At 44.9% G+C, this 21,412-nt stretch overlaps 1 protein-coding gene across 1 annotated transcript in view; it reads right to left on the minus strand.

The window, feature by feature from the left end:
* The window catches only part of CNIH3 (cornichon family AMPA receptor auxiliary protein 3), a 131,068-nt gene that overhangs the window by 55,800 nt on the left and 53,856 nt on the right, over positions 1–21,412 (minus strand). Inside the window, exons 2-3 of the mRNA XM_003275074.4 lie at positions 10,120–10,188; positions 6,287–6,334 (exon numbers count right to left, since the gene is read on the minus strand). Of these exons, the coding sequence (XP_003275122.3) occupies positions 6,287–6,334; positions 10,120–10,188 (117 nt within the window). The remainder of the gene's footprint in view (positions 1–6,286; positions 6,335–10,119; positions 10,189–21,412) is intronic.

The following is a 21,412-nucleotide window of genomic DNA, read 5'->3' on the forward strand; positions in this document are numbered from 1 at the left end:
AATCTCCTCATTTAACAAGACTGACTTTTCACTGCAAAAGTGTCATATCCACTCCCCATCTCCTCCAACCCCTGCTTTCAGAACCACATCATGGAATTTCTGCAGTGGGTTCAGGCTGCTACTGGCAGCCTCACTTCACATCATAACTCCTCCGTAACACAGAGCTGTGGCTCTGGGAAGCTTTAACAAGGAACAGACACAGGTGCCCATTAGTGGGAACACCTGTGGTCATATCGCCACTGCATTTCCAGTACTAAACCTGGAGCACCTGCCCCTTCCCACCAGGCTCTCCAATGAACTCAACAGCCCACTCACCCCCAAACCCTACCCACACACCCTTCTCCTCCATGTGGTGATGAGAATGCCCAATGAAGAACGAAAATAATCCACCCACTACAGCTTTTTATATTCACAAATGTCAGGGAAAACCTGCAGTGGGACTGGACAAATCCTTGGGGAAACTGGGACATGAATTGGAGAATCACAAAATTGTCAATCCCAAACTATACAACTAAATGTCCCCAATGTTGGGCAGCCTCAGTCTAACTCAAAATCATCTCAGACATGAATTTGTCTAATTTGATCTAAGGGGCGGGGTGCCTGTAATCACGCCTGTAATCCCAGCACTTTGGGAGGCCGAGGAGGCTGGATCACCTGAGGTTAGGGGTTCGAGAACAGCCTGGCCAACATGGCATAACCTCATCTCTACTAAAAATACAAAAATTAGCCAAGCATGGTGGTGCATGCCTGTAGTCCCAGGTACTCAGGAGGCTGAGGCAGGAGAATCATTTGAACCTTGGAGGCAGAGGTTGCAGAGAGCTGAGATTGTACCACTGCACTTTAGCCTGGACAACAAAGTGAGACTCTGTCTCAAAAAATAAAAAATAAAAATAAAAATAACTAACTTGGTCTAAGTGATGTGAACATTTCACAACCAGTCCCAAAGTTTGATGACTACCACTGATGAAGCACGTTTCTCCTTATTCTCATACCAATCATTTGGGCTCACATTTAAGTTAATTTCCTCGAACCACTCGCTAAACTTGCAGATGCAACAGGAGTCAGCCTCCTCCCCACAAGAACGCTTTATATGCCCGAAAGCAGCAGTCACACCAACCTCTGCCTTCCGGGATGCTTCCTGCTCCCAAACCTGCACTTTGTAGGGGCCCCACAGAGCTTATGATGTGCTCTGGTGGGGAGAGCTGCTCAAGAGGCAAGTGGCTCTTGCCACAAAAAAATGAATCATGAGCACAAGTCAACACAAGAATCCTGCAGTTCAGACAATTACCCAAAGAACACATTTTCTGATAATTACAGAGCTAAAAATGGATCCACTTTGAAAATCCCTTCCTTTCTCCCAAGAAAGCTGAGGAGGTGGTTTAACAACAATCAGCTGCTGAGATGCATCACATTCTAGGGTGTTTAGGAGGCTAGTTCCAAGAAATTCTTGGAAGGTGCACTTCCCAGAAGGTGGTGCTGCTAACTAGACCCACTAACCCTCCCCGCCATCCCCAACATGTGCTCACAGCTTGGGAATCGGAACTCAGAAGCCCATTCAAAATGAGAGAGACAGGAGGGAGGAGGCCCAGGCCGGCCCACCTTGTGATGCTGCTCAAACGCTAAACGGCACTTACCTAAGAAAATGGGAGGGGATGCTAAGAGGGGGTGCAACCAGCCGAGGATTATCTCAGCTGGCCAAGTGTGTGCTTAGCGATGTTATAAAGCGTTTTAGGTAGAATCTAAGGGTCGGGATGATAATAATAACATTTAATATGCATTGCACACTTATGAGCCAGATGTACCATATTACCTCGTTTAATTCTCACACACCTCTATGAGCAAGGTCTTGTTATTTTTACCCCTCGTTTACAGTCACACTGAGGCACAAACTGTGTGTTACATGGATAATAAGGGCAGAGGCAGGATTTGGAAGCAGCAGAAGTTTGCACACTTCACCAAAACCTTCCAAATATAAAAGTCCCAGAATTGGCTGAGAGCAGATATCAGGATGGTTGAAATACAGACTACAAGGGGACAGAGGGTATAAGCATTACGGAAGAAAATTGGACTGAAGAAACTGTAGGTCAGAGATCTTCTGTGTCAATAATGAATACAATATTGAGTTAAATTCAATTTTTAAATACAAATCTTTTTTTTTTTTTTTTTGAGACAGAGTTTTGCTGTTGTTGCCCAGGCTGGAGTGCAATGGCGCGATCTCTGCTCACTGCAACCTCTACCTCCCGGGTTCAAGCGATTCTCCTGCCTTAGCCTCCCAAGTAGCTGGGATTACAGGCGCCCACCACCAGGCCCGGCTAATTTGTAGGGGTTTCACCATGTTGGCCAGGCTGGTCACCGACCTCAGGTGATCTGCCCACCTCGGCCTCCCAAAGTGCTGGGATTACAGGTGTGAGCCACTGAGCCTGGCCTATAAATCTTATATAAGGAGTAAATGTAGTAAAATATGTAAATTTTGTAGTATGTCACGGACAGTACTGAAATGAAGAAATGGAAAGATTATCGACTAAGCCAGTGTTCCCAAGAAGAAAGATTTAGATGACAGAAGTGCCAGAAAGTTGGCACTCATTCATTCACTTACTTAGTAAATACTCACTGAGCACCTTCAGTAGGCTATGCGTTCCTCTACATTCTATGTCACAGCCCATGATGGTGAATGAAACAAAATTGCTGACCATCCGGAACTGGCATTCTAGTGAGAGAAGACAGACCTGCATGCCCAGGACCTAAATGCCTTTGCGAGAATAGTGTTACCAACTTAAGCTAAATAATATGTGAGCTACAGCCAGACCTCAAGGGCCGGACAGACAGAAGCACCTGTAATTTGAAATTACATTCGGAAAGAAATTATGTTGAAATCATCCTCATAAAGTTAATAAAACAAAATTGCTCGACTTTTAACAAAAGCATAAGCTTTAAACAGAAGCATAACTAAGCATTAACCAGCTTGCCCTATAGCCCATCTCCTTATAGCCACTTACTGCTTAGTCCCATCGCCTCTGTCACAAGGTCCTAACATCTATAGGTAACATCTTTAACATTAAAAAACCTCAAGTTTCCCATGTGAGATATTTTCTAGATCCTGATTCCATCAGGCCCACTAACACCAGCCAGTCTGCGGACTCCCTCCAAGGAACTGACTTAGTACAAGAATGAAGTTTCTACGTCCTTATGATTTCATCTCCCATGTCCTAACCAATTAGCAACCCCCAGTTCTTCAGCCCACTACCCACCAAAATTCCCTCTAAAATCCCAGCCCAAAACTTCTCAAGGAGGTGGATTTGAGATTCCCTCGTGCCTCGTTTGGCTGCCATACAATTATTAAGCTCCTTCTCTGCTGCAACTCCCACCGTCTCAGTGTATTGGTCTGTTACTGTGCAAGGGTGCAAAGCTGGTGGTCCTGGTACAAAGCTGGTGGTCCTGTAACAATGATGACATCACTGAAAACAATCTCAGGTATCCAGGGCACACAGAAGAACTAACAACCAATTGTTAAAAGTAGATGTGCTTAGGGCAAGAGGACTGGAGGAGGAGGGAGATTCCACAAAGAAAGAAAGAAAGCTGGGCTGGGCATGGTGGCTCATCCTTGTAATTCCAGCATTTTGAGAGGCCAAGGTGGGAGGATCACTTGAAGCCAGGAGTTTGAGACCAGCCTGGACAACAAAGCAAGAACCCATCTCTACAAAAAATAAAAAAGTCGGCCAGGCATGGTGGTGCATGCCTGCAGTTCCAGCTACTCAGGAGGCTGAGGTGGGAAAATCACTTGAGCCCAAGGAGTTCAAGGCTGCAATGAGTTATGATTGCACCCCTGCACTCCAGCCTAGGTAACAGAGAAGACCCCATCTCAAATAAATAAATAAAGTTGTAGGTACATGGTTTATTTCTGCCTTGAGTTAGTGAAGAGGTGCTGGCCACTCCAGTGCCACTCCCCGTGGGAGCTAGAAAACTGTCTGGCTGCAGAAGGTGTGATCACGCAGCCACAACACCTAAAGTCTTGAAGTCACTGTCTCATGTCCTCTGATCTCTACCTTTTCTCCCTGGTATTTTCCATGACCATGAGCAGCAACTACATTTGACCTCCCAGAAGCTGCAGCAGAGGCAGTAACATGGGAAAAAGGAGCATGTACAAATGAAAGGGGCAAAAGGCAGGAAAAGGTAGAGTACAGTGTTCCTTGGAGTAAAATGCCTCAGTTTATTGTTTATAGAAACTTACGCAAACAATATGCAAATCTGCAAAAAGTAACGCTAATTCTTGCATAGTGTGCTTACTTTCATACCCTTGGCTCTGACCTTTAAAAGGTCCAGGGCTACAAGTCTGTGGGCCACAGGACCTTGGCCATTGCCTGCTGCCTGGCCGGAGTCAGTGGTCAAGCATCATAAAAGAATAAGCAAGGATAAAAGGTGATGGATATGGAACATTGTTCTGCCAGAGAATACAGGATGGTATATTCAGGATGGGAGAAAAAGGGGCAACTTGGAGTCTGAAAGGCAAAACTTTGATTTTGTCTTGATCCATTCTATGTCACTTAGGCGTCAAGTCTTAAAGAACAAACCAGAGACTATAGAAGTACTGGCTGGACATCCCATTACTGGGTATATACCCAAAGGATTATAAATCATGCTACTATAAAGACACAGGCACATGTATGTTTATTGCAGCACTATTCACAATAGCAAAGACTTGGAACCAACCCAAATGCCCATAAATGATAGACTGGATTAAGAAAATGTGCCACAAATACACCATGGAATACTATGCAGCCATAAAAAAGGATGAGTTCATGACCTTTGTAAGGACATGGATGAAGCTGGAAACCATCATTCTCAGCAAACTATCGCAAGGACAGAAAAACAAACACCGCATGTTCTCACTCATAGGTGGGAATTGAACAATGAGAACACTTAGACACAGGGTGGGGAACATCACACACCAAGGCCTGTTGTGGGGTGGGGGGAGGGGGGAGGGATAGCATTAGGAGAAATACCTAATGTAAATGACGAGTTGATGGGTGCAGCACACCAACGTGGCACATGTATACATATGTAACAAACCTGCACATTGTGCACATGTACCCTAGAACTTAAAGTATAAAAAAAAAAAAGTAGTACTGGCTGGAGCAGGTTATGGATCTCCAAGATATTATCTGGAAAAATAATTTATAAATTTGTGAATTCATATTATGTTATTTTCCTAATCATTCTTTATTCCTTGGATCACAAATATTTTCATATATAGGTTTTATCCAAGCATATTTCCCTGCTGTATCTTACAAGATATGGGATTCTAACACACGGGCTCTCTTAGAAGATATTAAAAGACAAGTAATTAGCTAGAAAAATAACTGGCTGCTTGATTAAGCTCTCTCTCAATGAAAGGTATCATTACTGAAATACAGAAAAAACTTTAAAAGCTTGCAAAGTATTTTCTCCTTTTATCAATGTTGGCATAACATTTTATTTCTGTCCTATTCATGTAAGGCTCAAAAACTCCTTTTGGGCTGACAGGTGGCTTTCTTACGGCCTGTAGTTCATCCACTCTGTACAGAGGTTAGGGATGTCCTTTGGTTATTTTACCAGCAAGTTGCCGTTCTCCATATTTTGCTGCAAAAAGCACACACTTTTTGGGGAAAGAGACACAGGGGCCCCCAGCTATGGCACAGAGCTATGCTAAATACCAAGTTTGAACTGTGTGTGCCCACGTGCGCTTCCTGAATGAGTCTGGGGAAGCTGTAACGTACTACCCATCCATTCAGAGCAACTCTCTGAATGACGTGACTCTGCCTTTAGTAACACTGCCTCATCCCACCCATCCAGCACTCCCAGTGATGCTGACAATCAAATTGCAAAGCTGCGTGACAGGCTGCAACCTCAAAGGAAACCCAGCATCTAGTTAAAAACTTCCCAAGGTCGGCGGGGAGTGTTCCTAAGCCCAGCCCCAGACAGGAACAAAGGCTCTGTGGCAATAGCAACTGGAAATGCCATCCATCATCATGCAAAGATAAAGAGCTTATAACTCCAACCAGAGGGCACTTGCAAATATCCAGTGCTGTCCTGACACTTTGATTGATGGCCACCTCCTTTAATTAGCTCCTCTTGTCTCTGGAGGTTTCCAAAGAACTGATCACTTGCTCCCACCTCCCCCTTTCCCTGCCACCATTTGCCTCCCTGGTGGACAGGACTGGAGCAGGCACAGCCTCACCAGCCTCTTTCACTGTGTGCCCACCCACCACCATGCAATCCTCCATCCTCGGCATGAAGCTACCACACTAACCTTTCGCAGAAGGAAGCAGATACGCTCGATGTTCCTCAGCCGTTCCCTCTATTAGGATGCACAAGAAAGAAATGAGAGAGGAGGTTAGGGGTTCTGCTAAAACAGCATGAGAAGGCCCCGCAATCAGCCCCAATAGTGGAGGCAGAAGCCACTAGAGAGCCCTCCTGGGCACATGGCCAGCATGCTCCCACCCAATGGCTTTTTCTAACAGTTTCTGACTTTCTTCCCTGTACTTTGTCATGGTCATTTGCTCTTAACAGAACTCTCCCAGCAAACAGCATGGGCTCACCTTCCCTCTCAGTCCAGCACGGATTTCTGTTCTTTTATCTACAGTCAAAGTCTCTCTCAGCCTCCACGTACACATAAGGTGGTCAAACTGCTGAATGGTACCTCATGTTCATGGCGCATCCTAAAGCCTGCAGCCAGCCCTCCCAGGAGGCCTTCCCACTTAGGTCTCGATGACAGTATGTGCCCTCATTAGTATCTAAGGTAGACAAGTTCTCCGCCTGCTGGTTTTATTTTTCTAAAGTGAGTCTACTTGGAGGAAGTAATCTTCCTACTAAATTAGACACCAATGATGCCCCCAGGCTAAGGCTTTTTAAGAAGTTCGAGTCTATCAAGGCCTGGCTCACTGTCAAAGGAAGATGAGCTTATGGCCCGTGGCTGGGCAGGTGATGATGCCCGCATCATGCACTAAATGCCGTTGCCTCCCTTTTCCTTCAGTGACTTTAGCGATTTCCAAAGCCACACTGAACACAGCTGTGGCATCTCCCGGTGCTTCATTACTGAGGCAATTTGGTTGCCGTAGATGGAATGGTAGTGAGATTCCTCGTGGATCTGGAAAGGACAGGTGGCTGGGACACTTCATTTCCCTAATTAAATCATAAATATAGTGATTCCTGTGCATCCTGTAAGCCCAGAGGAAGGAGCCCACATCAGAACAAATTAGTGTCCACATGGCTGGAAAGACACACTGCATCCTCCTCACACGTGTGCACATGCAAGCACACATACGTATGTGCACACACGCACGAAAGGGAATGCTACAAGACACGCACTAGCTCCTTCTCCAGCAAGCCAGAGCCTCTGAAGGACAACATCTACCATTACTTTAAAGTAATACTGAACGCCCAGCTGGTAAAAGGAAGCGGGAACATGAGAAACGAGGAGGAAAACAGAGCATTCCTCCTCCTTTCCATCCCAGAGGGTCCAACAATATTGAGAGCTTCAGGGCATCTTAAATCCAAATGGGCCTCATGCCCTCATTGACAGACACATCATACGGATCAGCAATTATTTGTGACACACATGTCCTTCCAGGGCTGGAGTCACCAATCAGTGAAGTAGCTTTTTTAAGCCACCTGAGTCTGAAATGCTGCTTTGGGGGCTCTATAGAGGTCTAAGAGCTCGCAGGAGAGTTAAATGAGGCATCTGAAGCATTTAACTTCCTGCCAGGGAGTAACAGCGTAAGAACTGGGAAAATGTGTCTAGCACTCTTCCATTTAGGGTTTCTATTTGTTTTTGTTTTCGTTTTTAATCTGAGACAAGAGTCTTTTCCCCATGGGGCACCTAGAGTCTTTATTCTGTCCATGAGCTTCATAGGGCCCAAGCTCCTTAATTAACCAGTTTACTAATTAGAAGTATGCCTTTAATAATAGGAGTAAAAAAAGTGAATTGAGATTTAACTTCTATGCCACCACTTCAATATTCACCCATTGTTTAATCAACAAATAGCTATGGAGCACCTACTATGTGCAAATTCTATTCCTGCACTGGCCTTTCACAGAAGCTCCCTGGGGAGCATATACTAGTCCTGCTTTTCTTTATTCTGTCTAAATTTCCTTATTGTTTGCCACGGTGAGATGGAAAGGGTTCCACAAAAATATTTCGTGGTTTCACCAATCACCTGCAACCCAGCATGGAATTTGCATGATAGAATTGAGCAGTAGGACAAATTCCTTCTCTAGCATTTGCCCTGGAAACAGACAAGAAAGCTCTGGGTGTTCTAAGTGAGCTGCCTATTAATTTGAGCCCAAACAATTAGAAGGAAGGAAGGAAAGTAGGTTCTTGTCTTCCCTGGCATTCCTAAATGAAGCTGTCTCTCAGACTAGAGCCGCTCACTGCACCTGGTAGATATTGACAGGCCAGGTGTGTAATGTTGGGGCCAAACACAAACACATCCAGAAAGACATGAGACCCAGAGTGAAACCTTTCAGGCCTGACAGATCCAAATTATCCCGGATGCATGGTGAGGCTGGTAGATGGAAACAAAATGGCTTTTAATAGTTCTAAGTTCATGAAATACAGCAAGTTTTCAAGTGGATCTTGCAGGTTCTTTAAACTTGCATTAAAATTTGCTTTGAAAGAGTTCGTCTCTATTTCATGGAATCAAAAAATATGACGCCAAAGCGGGCCTCAGATATCATAAAATCAGGTCTCTTAAAGAGGCAACACAGGGTAGATGGTAGGATGAGAGACTTTGGAGACAGGCAAGCCTGGGTTCAAGTCCTAGCTGCAGCACTCATAAGCTATAAATCCCTGTACAAACGAGTCCATTTTGTGGTTTATAAATTGGGTTAATGATGCTTGTCTCACAGCATTATTGTGAGGATTACAGATTATGTATATAAAGTTCCTAGCACATAATAAAAACTCAAAAAAATGACAACTCCAGTAATAACTCTCTACTTTATAGAAAGGGACACTGAATCCTGGTTCTTCCGTATGGTCTTTTGGTACCTCCCTAAAAGCATATCCTTCTTCATAGGGCATGCAGCTAAGGAGAAGAGACCTCTTTGTCCCTGCTGAATGACGCCATAAACCTTCCAGGCTAAGATGGTATCATGCTAGCAGAGCCTGTTGTTCTCTCTACAACTTCTGGCTGAAAAGGTCAACAAAGCTACTCAAAGAGGCAAAAAGTTGCCTCAGCGCTGGAAACCATGGCCTGGAAGGAACTTCAACTACACACAGACCCAGTGAATGTGGATTGAGAAACACACTTGAATGAACTGTGTGTGCACCACCCTTTGAACTCAGAAGTGCAGGTCTGGTGTAAGTTTGGAAAAGGCTCTGTCCACATACAGGGTTGGTCTCTGGCTCCGGGACATGGACTACACTGACCAGGGAAACAAACAGCCGAAACACCCATCCCCACCCAGCACCCATTCAGAAGCTCCCAGTCGGAGGCATAGCCAGGGCACAGGGGAAGGGCAGCATGTGGGGCCTGCCAAGCCAGACAAGCAGGAAGATGCCAGGAGCCACGCATGCTGGGGCAGGTGGCCTTTCACATCCCAAACCCAGACCAGGACAATCAGACTGCACCAAATCCCCAGGCAGAGGTGAACTGACCTCAGGCCCACAGAACCACCTGAGATGAATGCTTTCTGGGTGATGGATATGGCACTAGGGACTTTGTGCATTAACCCACCCTCCACATCTCCACTTGGTGCCCAAGTGGAGAGTGCGGCACGGACATCCGCTCATAGTGCTCATGTGCCTGCAAGCATGTTGGCCAACATGGAGCCTCTTTCCTTGTTTAAGGATGAGTAACCAAAACACATGAGCACCAGGCTTTGAGGACTCAAGTGCCACAGCACAGTAGACTATTCCCCTGGCTTACTGGGACAGTCACATCTGATTTGCAACATATCTCAAGACCTCAGCACACTTCAAGAATGAGAAGGCTCCTCCACAACCTTGAGCCAGGTAGAGAGGCACAGTGAGGGCGAGCATGTTCTTTACGCATTCAAATCATTCACATTCTCACCCTCCTTCCCAGGCCCTGGGTAGCCTGGGGTGATAGCACCTTCCCCTCACCAGTACCCGCTACTTACCGCATGAACAGGGTTGCACTGGTCTATGGGGCTCTTAAAATCTGTCCTTAACTCATCAAAGGCAATTATCTGAAACAGAATACAGAGATTTGAGGTGTTAGTGCACACATGAGTCAATACACCATGTCCAAAGCTTCTGTGGATTTGCTTCCAAATAACACAAGAGAAAGGAAGAGGCTGTAGATGGCATGAGATTGGCCAGCAGCTGGTCACTGTCGAAGCTGGCAATAAGCACATGGGGTTGATTATATTCTTCTGTCTACTGTGTGTGCTTAAAATTGTCCCCAGTAAGTTTTTTTAAGTATTCTGTGCTTTACAAAGATGTAGAGAAAGCCTACTGTGCTGAGGGCAGGTTGGGATTTAGATAAAAGCACAAAAAATTTAAAACTTCAAACCACTACTTTTAGCTCCTTTCCTTCCAGGAAGAGCTATTTAATTTTTGTGTGTATTTGGGCAGAAAAGGTGATTGGAAGTGAAACAGACAGAAGTCAGGTGAGAGGGAAAAGAGAAAAACAAGGCAGTAGAGTTGACAGTAATAGAAATAACCAAATCGCTAGATGTCCACAAGCCTGGACGGTCAGCTCCTGGACAGTCAGCGCTTCAAAGCACAGTCCTTTGGACTTCGGTCCTACGGTTCATTTTGGAGAAAGACTCAGAACTCCCCAGAGAACAAGTTTCCCTATATCCCTGGAGGAAAGAATGCTGAGAGGACCTTTTCCAGTCACAGAATGAGACATGGCCCTCCACAGAAGGACCTAACTGACAGGTGAAGGTTCACAAGCCCACATCCTCACCACAGCTACCTTGTCTGCTACAGAAGGAATAAATAATAGAACAAGGTGGGATTTGGCCAGGGGAGTGTCCTTTCTTAGGGTGTGGAAGCCTTGGGTGCTCCCAGTAAAGTCTCTCCTTTTGAAAATAAACAGACATGACCGTCTGTAATCCCAGCACTTTCAGAGGCCGAGGCAGGTGGATCACTTGAAGTCAGGAATTCGAGACCAGCCTGGACCAGCCTGGCCAACATGGTGAAATCCCATCTCTACTAAAAATACAAAAATTAGCTGGGTGTAGTGGCATGCACCTGTAATCTCAGCTATCTGGGAGGCTGAGGCAGGAAAAAAAAGGGAAAATAAAATAAACAGACATAACCAACTCCCCAGGAAGGCACATCCCAGGGGTCCCTGAACACTTGGCAGAATTGCTGAAGCAAGGAAGCCAGCTTCCCACCCCCAAATGTCCCCAATCCAGCAACATGGAGCTGAGAGTAAGCACTAAGTGAGAGAAAACAACTTCCCTCTACAAAGCAAGTAGAATTTTAAAGCAGTCATATGTCATCCTGATTTCAATCCTCCTACAGAATTTGAAGAAAACTCCAGTATAACTTGTATTAAACCAACACATTTCTATATCATCCCTTGCCAGATAATTATCCAGCCTGTACTTAAAGGCTTCAGTAACAAGAAACTCACCACTTACTGAGGATGCTCATTCCATTTCTGGCTACCTCTAATTAATCATTACTTTCCTTATTAAACGAATATATGACTCCCTGAAGCTTCCACCCACAGCCTAAGCCAGGGTCAGCAAACTACAGCCTGAAGGCCAAATCCAGCCTGCTACCCATTTTTGTTCAACCTGTGAGCTAAGAATGTTTTGGTTTGTTTTTTAGTTTTTGTTTTTGTTTTTGTTTTTGTTTTGAGACAGAGTCTCACTCTGTCAGCCAGGCTGGAATGCAGTGGTGTGATATCAGCTCACTGCAACCTCCATCTCCTGGGCTCAAGCAATTCTCCTGCCTCAGGCTCGCGAGTAGCTGGGATTACAGGCATGTGCCACCATGTACAAAAAAAATACAAATACAAAAAAAAATTTTTGTATTTTTAGTGGAGACAGGGTTTCATGTTTTTAACATTTTTTTAAATAACTGAAATAAACCAAAAGGAGAATATTTTGTGGCATGTGAAGCTTATATTAAAATTCATATTTCAGTATCCATAAAGGTTTATTGGAATATAGTAGCAATCATTCTTTTATCGATACTGCTTTTGCACAACGGTAGGGTTGAGTAGTAGTTACAGGCTGTAAGGCTCACAAAACCCAAAATATTTACTATTTTGCCTTTTATAGAAAAAAATCTGCTGACCCTAGCCTATTCTTTCATTTGCCCTCTAGAGCTATCCTCTCCACTATGGTAGCCTCTAGCCACATGGAGCTATTAAAGCTTAAACTTTTAATTAAAATTAAATTAAAAATTCAGTTCATAGACACATTTTAGTTGTTCAACAACCTTATCTATCTAGTAGCTATTACACAGCACAGATACAAAACATCCCCATCGCCACAGAAAGTGCTATCAGACAGCACTGCTTTAGAGGCACATAGCATGGGTCAAATCGCTCCTCCACAAAGAACCCCTTTAAGTACTGTCAGCTACAGGGACCCCAGCAAATCTTTTTTCTTCAAGCTAAATCTCTCCAACCATTGTTTACACAAACTGGCGCTAAGTTGCCTCATCATCCTGATTGTCCACCACGGATGTTTCAGGTTGTAAATGTCCATTTGAAAGTGTGACTGTCAGTACTAAACACTAGATTCAAGGTGAGGGTGGCTGGCACAGACAGTAGAGATGTCACTCACCTCCTCTGTTCTATAGTCTATGCTTCTTTTAATCCAGCCTGATTACATTAGCTTTTTTGTGGCCATATCACATTCCTGGCTTTATACTGAATTTGCATTAACTAAAAGCCTTAGGTCTTTTCATGTGCTTCACTTAAACTCAGTCCACCTCATTCTGCACAAGCATTGTTAGATTTGGAGGCCTAAGAGCAGGAACTAATATTTATCCTGGTTAATTCCTCCCTATTCAATCTGATCTACTGGTCCAATCTTTTGAGACATGACCTATCTCCCAACTATTATATAAATCCTAATAAACACAGTATCGTCAATACCCACATCCACATTCACCCTGACATAAATGTAGACCAAGCAGGACCAGCCAGAGCTCTGAGCTCACCATTCCTAGCTCCTGTGAGGCTGACATCGGTTTTCCTGGAACCTATTATCTATCCAGTTATAAAGACGGTTTACTATATTTTGATCTAGTCACTGAAAGCAAGTATCTGGACAGCTGCAGAACTCCACAACTGTTAGTGCTCCACATATAGGCCCCCCACAAAGAGACTGGGCACCCATGGAGGAAAGGGAGCTGAGCCCCCACATTGTGGACAATCCCCATCCCCAGTCCTGGGGCCCGTGTCTCTGTCTGAGTGCAGGGAGGTGGGTCTAGACTGAATAGATCAAAAGTAGCTGGAGCTTGAAGCAGCAAAGAGCAGCCAATGGGGATCTGGGGCTGCTCAGCCAGGCTGATAGCCGGCGACCCCTACCTCGGCCCACCTCAGTGCCCCACCTAGAGGATGGCGCAGAGGAAGGAGGCCTGAAGTGTGGCTTATGCCTTTGAGCTCCATGAGATAAGAGGTCCTTCATGGGTGCTTTCTGATGATGTGATGGCAGTGCACCCATGAGGACAAAGGCTTTCAGCGTCCCTGCCCCCAGTGTCTACTCACTAATGTATCCATCCATTCACCTAACATTCAGCCAGCATCCTTTATACACAGGCAATGGCTAACCACTGGAGACACAAAAGTCAACAAGATCGGTGCCTGTCCTCACCAAGTTCCTAGTCTAGAGGGGAAGACCCCCATGTAGACAGGCCACTGTGCTCCAGTGTGATGAGGGCTATCAAGACGATTGTAATAACAGCTCTCATGTATTGCCTGCTCACAATGTCAGCTGCCAGGCTATATGCTGCACATGCTTTTTATCATTTAATCCTCTGACCACCCAAAGGATTAAATGGAACCAATAATAGTACCTACCTCACTATTACTGGTCCCATTTCAGAGAAGAAGAAACTGAGGCCCAAAGTAGTTAAGTTACTTGCCCACGATCACTCTTTGATGCCAGGATCCAAACCAAGGCCTGCCTAACACTAAAACCTGAGTGTTACCATTACATTATTCTGCCTCCAAGTACATACAGAGAAAAGTAAATAAGGAGTCAGAAGACATTCAGAAGAATGAACAGCTGTCCCCATGGAACCAAAGTAAAGCTTCCCCGAGGAGGCAGGGGTTAGGCTACCCCCCACTTCGCACTAATTCATAAATAGATTCCAGTCCCAGCCTCCTGACCTGTCCGAGGATAGAAGCCACGGGCCCCACAGTGTAGTACCATCCTTTGCATGTGGCAGACTTCTATCTAGAGCTAAGCCTTAGCACCAGCAATAGACTGCGAGTGTGATAAACACAATGATGTAAGGATGGGCAGATGAACGGCCAGCATAGTTGAATTCAGTTGAATTCACAGACCAGCCTCTGTGTGTGTCCTACAAGGCTCCATTGCACCCTTCAGCCCAGCAACTGACAGTACAGGTTGAACTGCTGAACTTTAGGTGAACTTTAACTGCTAAACCAATGATAAGATCATTTCATATCTCTCCTGTTTTAAAAATCATTTTTACATTTAATGCAGTGAAACTCACTCTTTTTGGTGAAAAGTTCTGTGAATTTTGACAAATGCAGTCATGTGATCACCTCCAAAATCAAGACACAGAACAGTTCTATCACCCCCAAAATTCCCTCCTGCAACACCTCCCCCATGTCTCACCGCTGTCCCCTGCCCAGCAACCACTAATCTGTTCTCCATCCTTCTAGTTTTGCCTTCTCCAGAAAGTCGCAAAAATGGAATCATGCCGTATGTAGGCTTCTGAGCCTGCTTTCTTTTGTAAGCATATGTAAATACACGATGTGTTTAAGTTTAAGCCACACTGTTGCCTATATCAATGGTTTGTTCCTTTTTACTGCCGAGTAGTATTCCATTGTACAAATGAACTACGGTTTGTTTATCTACCTGTTAAAGGACATTTGGGTTTTTTCCAGATTTTGATAATTATGAATAAAGCTGCTATAAACACCTATACGAGGCCTTTTATCTAAACATAAGTTTTCAATTTCCTTGGACAAATAGGAGGGGGATTGCTGGTCCATGTGGTAAGTGTAGATTTAATTTATAAGAAACTGACAAGACTGTTTTCCAAAGTGGCTGCACTATTTTGCATTCCCACAAGCAACATGAGTGTTCCCAGTACTCCACACCCTAGCCAGAACTAAGTATTCTCAGTTTAGTTTTGGGGGGTTTTTTTGCCTAGTGTTGGTTTTTTAGTCATTTCAGTAGGTGTGTCGAGGTATCGTTACAGCTGTAATTTGCATTCCTCCAGTGACTAACGATGCTGAGCACTTTTCATGGGCTTAGCTGTCATCTGTACATCTTTTTTGATGAAATGTGTGTCCAAATCATTTTCTCTTTTACAACAAAATTAGCTGGGTTTTTTTGTTACTGATGATCTTTGAGAGTTCTTTATAAATTTTGGATATGAGTCCCTTGTCAAATATGTAATTTGCAAATACTGTCTTCTATGCTGTGGCTTGTCATTTCATTTTTGACAGTATGCTTCTCGGAGCAAAAATTTTTCATTTTAACACTAGTTTATCCCATTTATGAGTTTTTCTTTTATGGATCATATTTTGGTATTCAACCTATGAACTCTTTTGAATCTAAGAACTTCTAAGATCACAGAGGTTTTCACTTACATATTTTTCTAAAACTTGAGTTTTCTCTGTAGGAAGGTTTAAACTACAAATTCAATTTATTTAATAGATTTAGGACTATTCCAGTTATCTATTTCCTATGACATGAGCTTTGACAGTTTGTGATTTCAAGGAATTCGCCCATTTCATCAGTTGTCAAATCTGCAGATTTATATTCACAGCCACCCCTATTTTTGTATTTCACCCTCCCTCATCAGGCATCTCCCCTGCTTTTTTCTCACCAGACTTTTGAGATGGAGGTTTAAGTGATCACAGAAAATGTAAGAAAAGTTGGCAGCAAAGCAGTGGAAACAAAGCAAGAGCTATTGTTCTTCCCCAGGCTGCATAACTGAGGTCCTTGAAAGCCAGATTGCCTCTACGCTGCCTGGGGCTCGGCCCTGCCTGAAAAAGTGGGGCAAGGGTGAGGCTCTGGGGTAGAAAATTAGAGGTCTTGCAGGAGATGCAGCACCAGAGTGAGAGAGGAGGATCAAGTTACATCAGTAAGATGATGCAATATACATGGGCAAACATCAGAACTTGGTGGAGTACTAGCCTGGATGGAGGCTTCAGGAGAGGCAGAGCCAGAGGAAGCCACCGAGAAGTCCAGAAAGGAGGGCAGCTACAAACAGAGAACATGCTAGAAGTGAAGCTGTTTCTATGAACAATGAACCCTATCCCTACCACCACTAGGCTCAGGCAAGTTCAGCCCAAAAGGCGCTGCCCCAACCCTCTAGCATATTGCCCCTCCCTGTTCCCCCAACCACAGGACATGAAGCAACAATCCATGGAAGCTCACTGTGTGGAGCCTCATCAAGGACTACAGCAAGGTCAGTCTTGCTTGGGCCTGCCCTAAGTCTAGACCGCCTGGATTCCATCCAGCCTGAACACCAGCAGGGAAGCAGGATGGACCCACCTCAAGAGGTGGGAAACTATAGAAACACTCCATAAAGCATCTCATGCTTCCTTCTTTGGGTCCACAGAATTTATAATTAGGAGATTAAAAGTTATCTCACTTGTCTGAAATCATTATTTTGCTAAAAATAACCATGCTGTACTACGGCAAAAACAAAAAACAAAACAAAAAAAACCTTCCTGGAAGATGAAGAAACGATTGAAATGTCAACGTGCATTAGCTAATGAGTCCCCAGGGCTGCCCCATCAGAGAGCTTAGCATTAGGAGAGGCTGGTTTTCTCTGGGACTTTCTCTTCCCTGCATTTGCTCCTCTTATTTCTGAAAGCTCTTAAATGGTTGAGACCTGACTACCTTGCATGTGTACTGCACTATCTTATTGACATAACTTGATCTGCGTAAGAACTCTGTGAACTGGATAGGAATCTCCTCCTAGCATACAGTTCAGGAGACCGAGACCCAGTCACAGTGTTTGAATGATGTACTTTACCTTGCATGATGAATGAGGGACAACCCACACTGGACCCAGGTCTCTGAGTCTTTGACTGGTTAGTGCTCCATCCAGCACGCCGTGCTGCCCCTCTGTGACTTGAACGCGTAAAAAGAAAATGTTGGGTTACTGAAGAGGCCAAAAAAAAAATACTGACTAGATACCCACGATGTACCTGGCACCATTTTTGGTTCTCTAGGACAGGAGCGAGAAAGAAGAGAAGGTCCCTGTCATCACAGAAGTTATAATCAAGGGTAAGGGCAGAAGAGATAATTAACAAATAGATAAGAAAAGCATCAGAAAATGGCAGACTGTGTGAAGAAAATAAAAAAGCTGATAGGAAGAAACAGAATTGGGAGTAGAGAGGGAAGTGATCAAGGAAGGCTCTCTGATGAGCTATCTTTTAAGCTGAGAGGACTGAATGACCAGGAGCCAGACATGGAAAGGTCTGGGAAGAAATTTCCAGAGATGGAAATTATGCTGCAGATGCCAGAAGCAGGAAATAAGCTTGGCAGGTGTGAGGCACGGAAAGGCCTGCACAGGGGAAGCCAGAGAGTGAGACAGACAGCAGGGGGAGGGGAGGTCGAGGCTCAGGGCTGGCCAGGATCCCAACTGTGCGGGATTCATCCAACTGCAGCTCCCCAAAATAGACGGTGTGGCATGAAGCCATTTAGCCCATCTACTCTATCGGTGATGCGGCCCTTATATGACTTGCAGGACTGTGTTTGCTGCTTGTGGTCTCTCACTCTAACAAAAGGAGTTGCATGGACATGACTGAGGGGGCCACTGCTGATACAGGTTGATCGGTGTGAAACCAGTGTCAGTTGTGCAGACTGAGGAACAGGTGCTGGGCTGACAGTTTTCAAGTCTGTTCTGAGCAGTAGCAAGTTCACCCAAATGAAAACTCAATGTTCAGGGGCAATATTTAAAGAGATCATGAATCCTAGCAAGTCATACCCAGGGACTCAGAGGATGGATTTGGGTTAACCCCTCTCAGAGAGCATTTGGGCACTCGGAAAAGCTGCGCAGTTTTCTAATGAGTAGGCACATGCCCCGAACCTCCTGGGAACTCTGACTACAGGTCCAATTGTGAATAGGTACAGCTCCCTCACCCAGTTCTGTGCTCATACTCCTATTTGCATTAGGGCCACTTTGAACAGACCTTTCTCTCTTGATTTCTCCATGTTGTGGTTGAATAGTGACCCCCAAAATTCACATCCACCTGGAACCTCAGAATGCGACCTTATTTAGAAATAGGGTCTTTGCAGGTGTAATTAGAAAAGATGGGGTCATCTTTATGAGACAGAAAAAAAGCCACACAGTGAAGGCCATGTGAAGACATAGGCTGCAATTGGAGGGACACAGCTATCAGCCAAGGAACATCTAGGGCTGCCAGGAGCCACCATTAGCTGGGAAGAGGCGAGGAAGGATTCTTCCTTAGAGCATTTGGAGGGAACGTGGCCCATCTGTCTTCAGACTTCTAGCCTTCAGAACTTTGAGAGAATAAATTCCTATTGTTTTAAGCCACCCACCTGGTGGTAATTTGTTAAGGCTGCCCTAGGGAACAAATACACTCCATTTGCAAAATACCTGAAACTATTGCTGCTGTCATCTAAGATCTGGAAGGAATGGCTTTTGGTGCTACCTGAGAATGTTAGCATGAAAGATGCAAACAAGAGCATTTCTGACCCAAAATATACACCTCCCCAGGGAAGCAGGCTTTTATACTCACCCCAAACCTTCCTGTAAGTCCCCCAAACCCACGCTCAGAATACAATTCTAATTTGGAGAGAATTCTGCTTTTTACTTCCTCTGTCTTGTCCCCAAAAGAGCAATGTCTTCAAACCACAGCCCAAGTTTTAGGGGCCCTTTCTGAGGTCCTGTTAGAACACAAAGAGCTCCAATGGAGAGGAAAAAAATGAGAGATGAGAGTGATTTTATTGGTTATAACATACATCTTATATCTAGTCCTAGTTTTATGCCTGAAACTAGTACAGCCTTGAGTCCTAAAGTCTCTCTGTACACTGATTATAAACTGCTACATGCAAGTGTTTGCTTAGTCATCCCTGAGCCTCCAAGAAGCAAATGGCACTGGCTGCAAACTCAAAAGCCTCTTGGGGACTCTACATGGGTACCATCCACCTGTTCAAGTCCTTGCTCAGCTCCCATCACCAAGTGGTCTAGAAGAAGACTCAAGGTCTCTCAACCCACTCCCTTTTCTAAAAAGTGCAATGCCAGACATCATGGAGTAGTTGAAGCTTTCCAAAGTGTTTTCACATGTTTTATTTGATTTTATGTTCATTGTATGTAATATCCCAAATGATGTGACACCCACTTTGCAAATGAAGAATCAAGAAGAATGAGAGGTCATTAGCAATGTCCAGGGCTACCTGGTTGAAGAGGGCAGAGCTGGGGCCAGTCCTCACCTTCCCCATTTCTCTTCCTTGTGCTTCCTCCATTGGGCCATGCAGTCTCTCCCTCTTCTGCAAGGGGGAGTGAGGAACCTTTATTTTTTTATTATTATTATTATTATTTTTAATCCTGATTTAAATTTTATTTTTTTTATTATTATACTTTAGGTTTTAGGGTACATGTGCACAATGTGCAGGTTTGTTACATATGTATCCATGTGCCATGTTGGTGTGCTGCACCCATTAACTTGTCATTTAGCATTAGGTATATCTCCTAATGCTGTCCCTCCCCCCTCCCCCCACCCCACAACAGTCCCCGGAGTGTGATGTTCCCCTTCCTGTGTCCATGAGTTCTCATTGTTCAATTCCCACCTATGAGTAAGAACATGCGGTGTTTGGTTTTTTGTCCTTGCGACAGTTTACTGAGAATGACGTTTTCCAGTTTCATCCATGTCCCTACAAAGGACATGAACTCATCATTTTTTATGGCTGCATAGTATTCCACGGTGTATATGTGCCACATTTTCTTAATCCAGTCTATCACTGTTGGACATTTGGATTGGTTCCAAGTCTTTGCTATTGTGAATAGTGCCGCAATAAACATACCATCCAGCCACACGGGGTGCCATGCAGGGCAGGACACAGCAGGCTTAGCACCAGAGTCCTGCCTTTTAAGGGCTCCCAATCAAATGAATGGTCTGCTTATCCCCGTATGACCAAGAGTCTAGGAGAGGAAGTTAAACTTCCAACCAGCACAGAGGCTCTGGCTGGAGAGGCTCAGAGTCTTGCCCTAATTCCACCCCATTTCACCTCTGTATTGGTCAGGGTTCCCTAGAGAAACAGAACCAACAGGATGTGTGTAGATATATGCACAGAAAAAGATCTGTTTTAAGGAATTGGCTTATGCAATGATGGAGGCTGAGAAGTCCCAATTCTGCAGAGTCAGCCAGCAGGCTGGAAACCTAGGAAGGAGCCAGTGCCGTGGTTCAAGTCCAAAGGCTGTCTGCTGACAGAATTCCCTCTTGCTCGGAGGAAGTTCGTCTTTCATTCTATCTGGACCTTCAGCTGATTGGATGAGGCCCACCTATGTTAGGGAAGGCAATCTGCTTTACCAATTTAAATATTAATCTCATCCAAAACCACCCTCACAGAAACATCCAGAGTAACATTTGGCCACGTATCTAGACATCATAGCCAAGTCACACTGACATGCAAAGTTAACCACCAGAAACCCCCAATACTAGGGACTGTCACAGGCTCTAGGCAGTGTGCTGGGCCCTGGCCATTGGGGCTTGGTGGGAAAATGGCAGAGTGATGACCAATGGGTCCTTTTCATGTGTGAGAAACCATCATGAATCATGGCATCCCGCATCTTGGCACACACTCATCTTAGGAAGGAAGCTGCCTTACAGTAAGTTGGGAAAAGTGTGTGACCCAGCCTCCTCCATTTAGGGATGAGGAGCCTCAGGACCAGAGAAGAAGGGGACCTGTCCTGGCACTCTCACCCTCAGAGCCTGCACAGGGTAGCTTATCATTGTCTCAAGAGCAGTGTCCACCCTCATCATGAGTGGGGACCGTCTGTGCTGTGGGCTACCCAAAACAGGCTCCACAAAAGGATGGGGCTGGGCAAATTCCAAAGCTGAGCCTTAAGGATAAAGAGCCCCTTAGACTCTGTAGGAGGAGAGCCGCTGGTCAGGAAAATGAGACCCAGCCCTTCTGCCACCATGCCCTCCACACCTGAGCAGCAGCCCCGAGTGTCCAGATCTTCCCATGCCACCATCTTCTAAGTCCTTGCATAGCTACATCCCTTTCTCACACCATCACAAAATGGACCGCCCCT

This window comes from Nomascus leucogenys, chromosome 5 (assembly GCF_006542625.1).
Source record: "Nomascus leucogenys isolate Asia chromosome 5, Asia_NLE_v1, whole genome shotgun sequence".
Classification (NCBI taxonomy): domain Eukaryota; kingdom Metazoa; phylum Chordata; class Mammalia; order Primates; family Hylobatidae; genus Nomascus; species Nomascus leucogenys.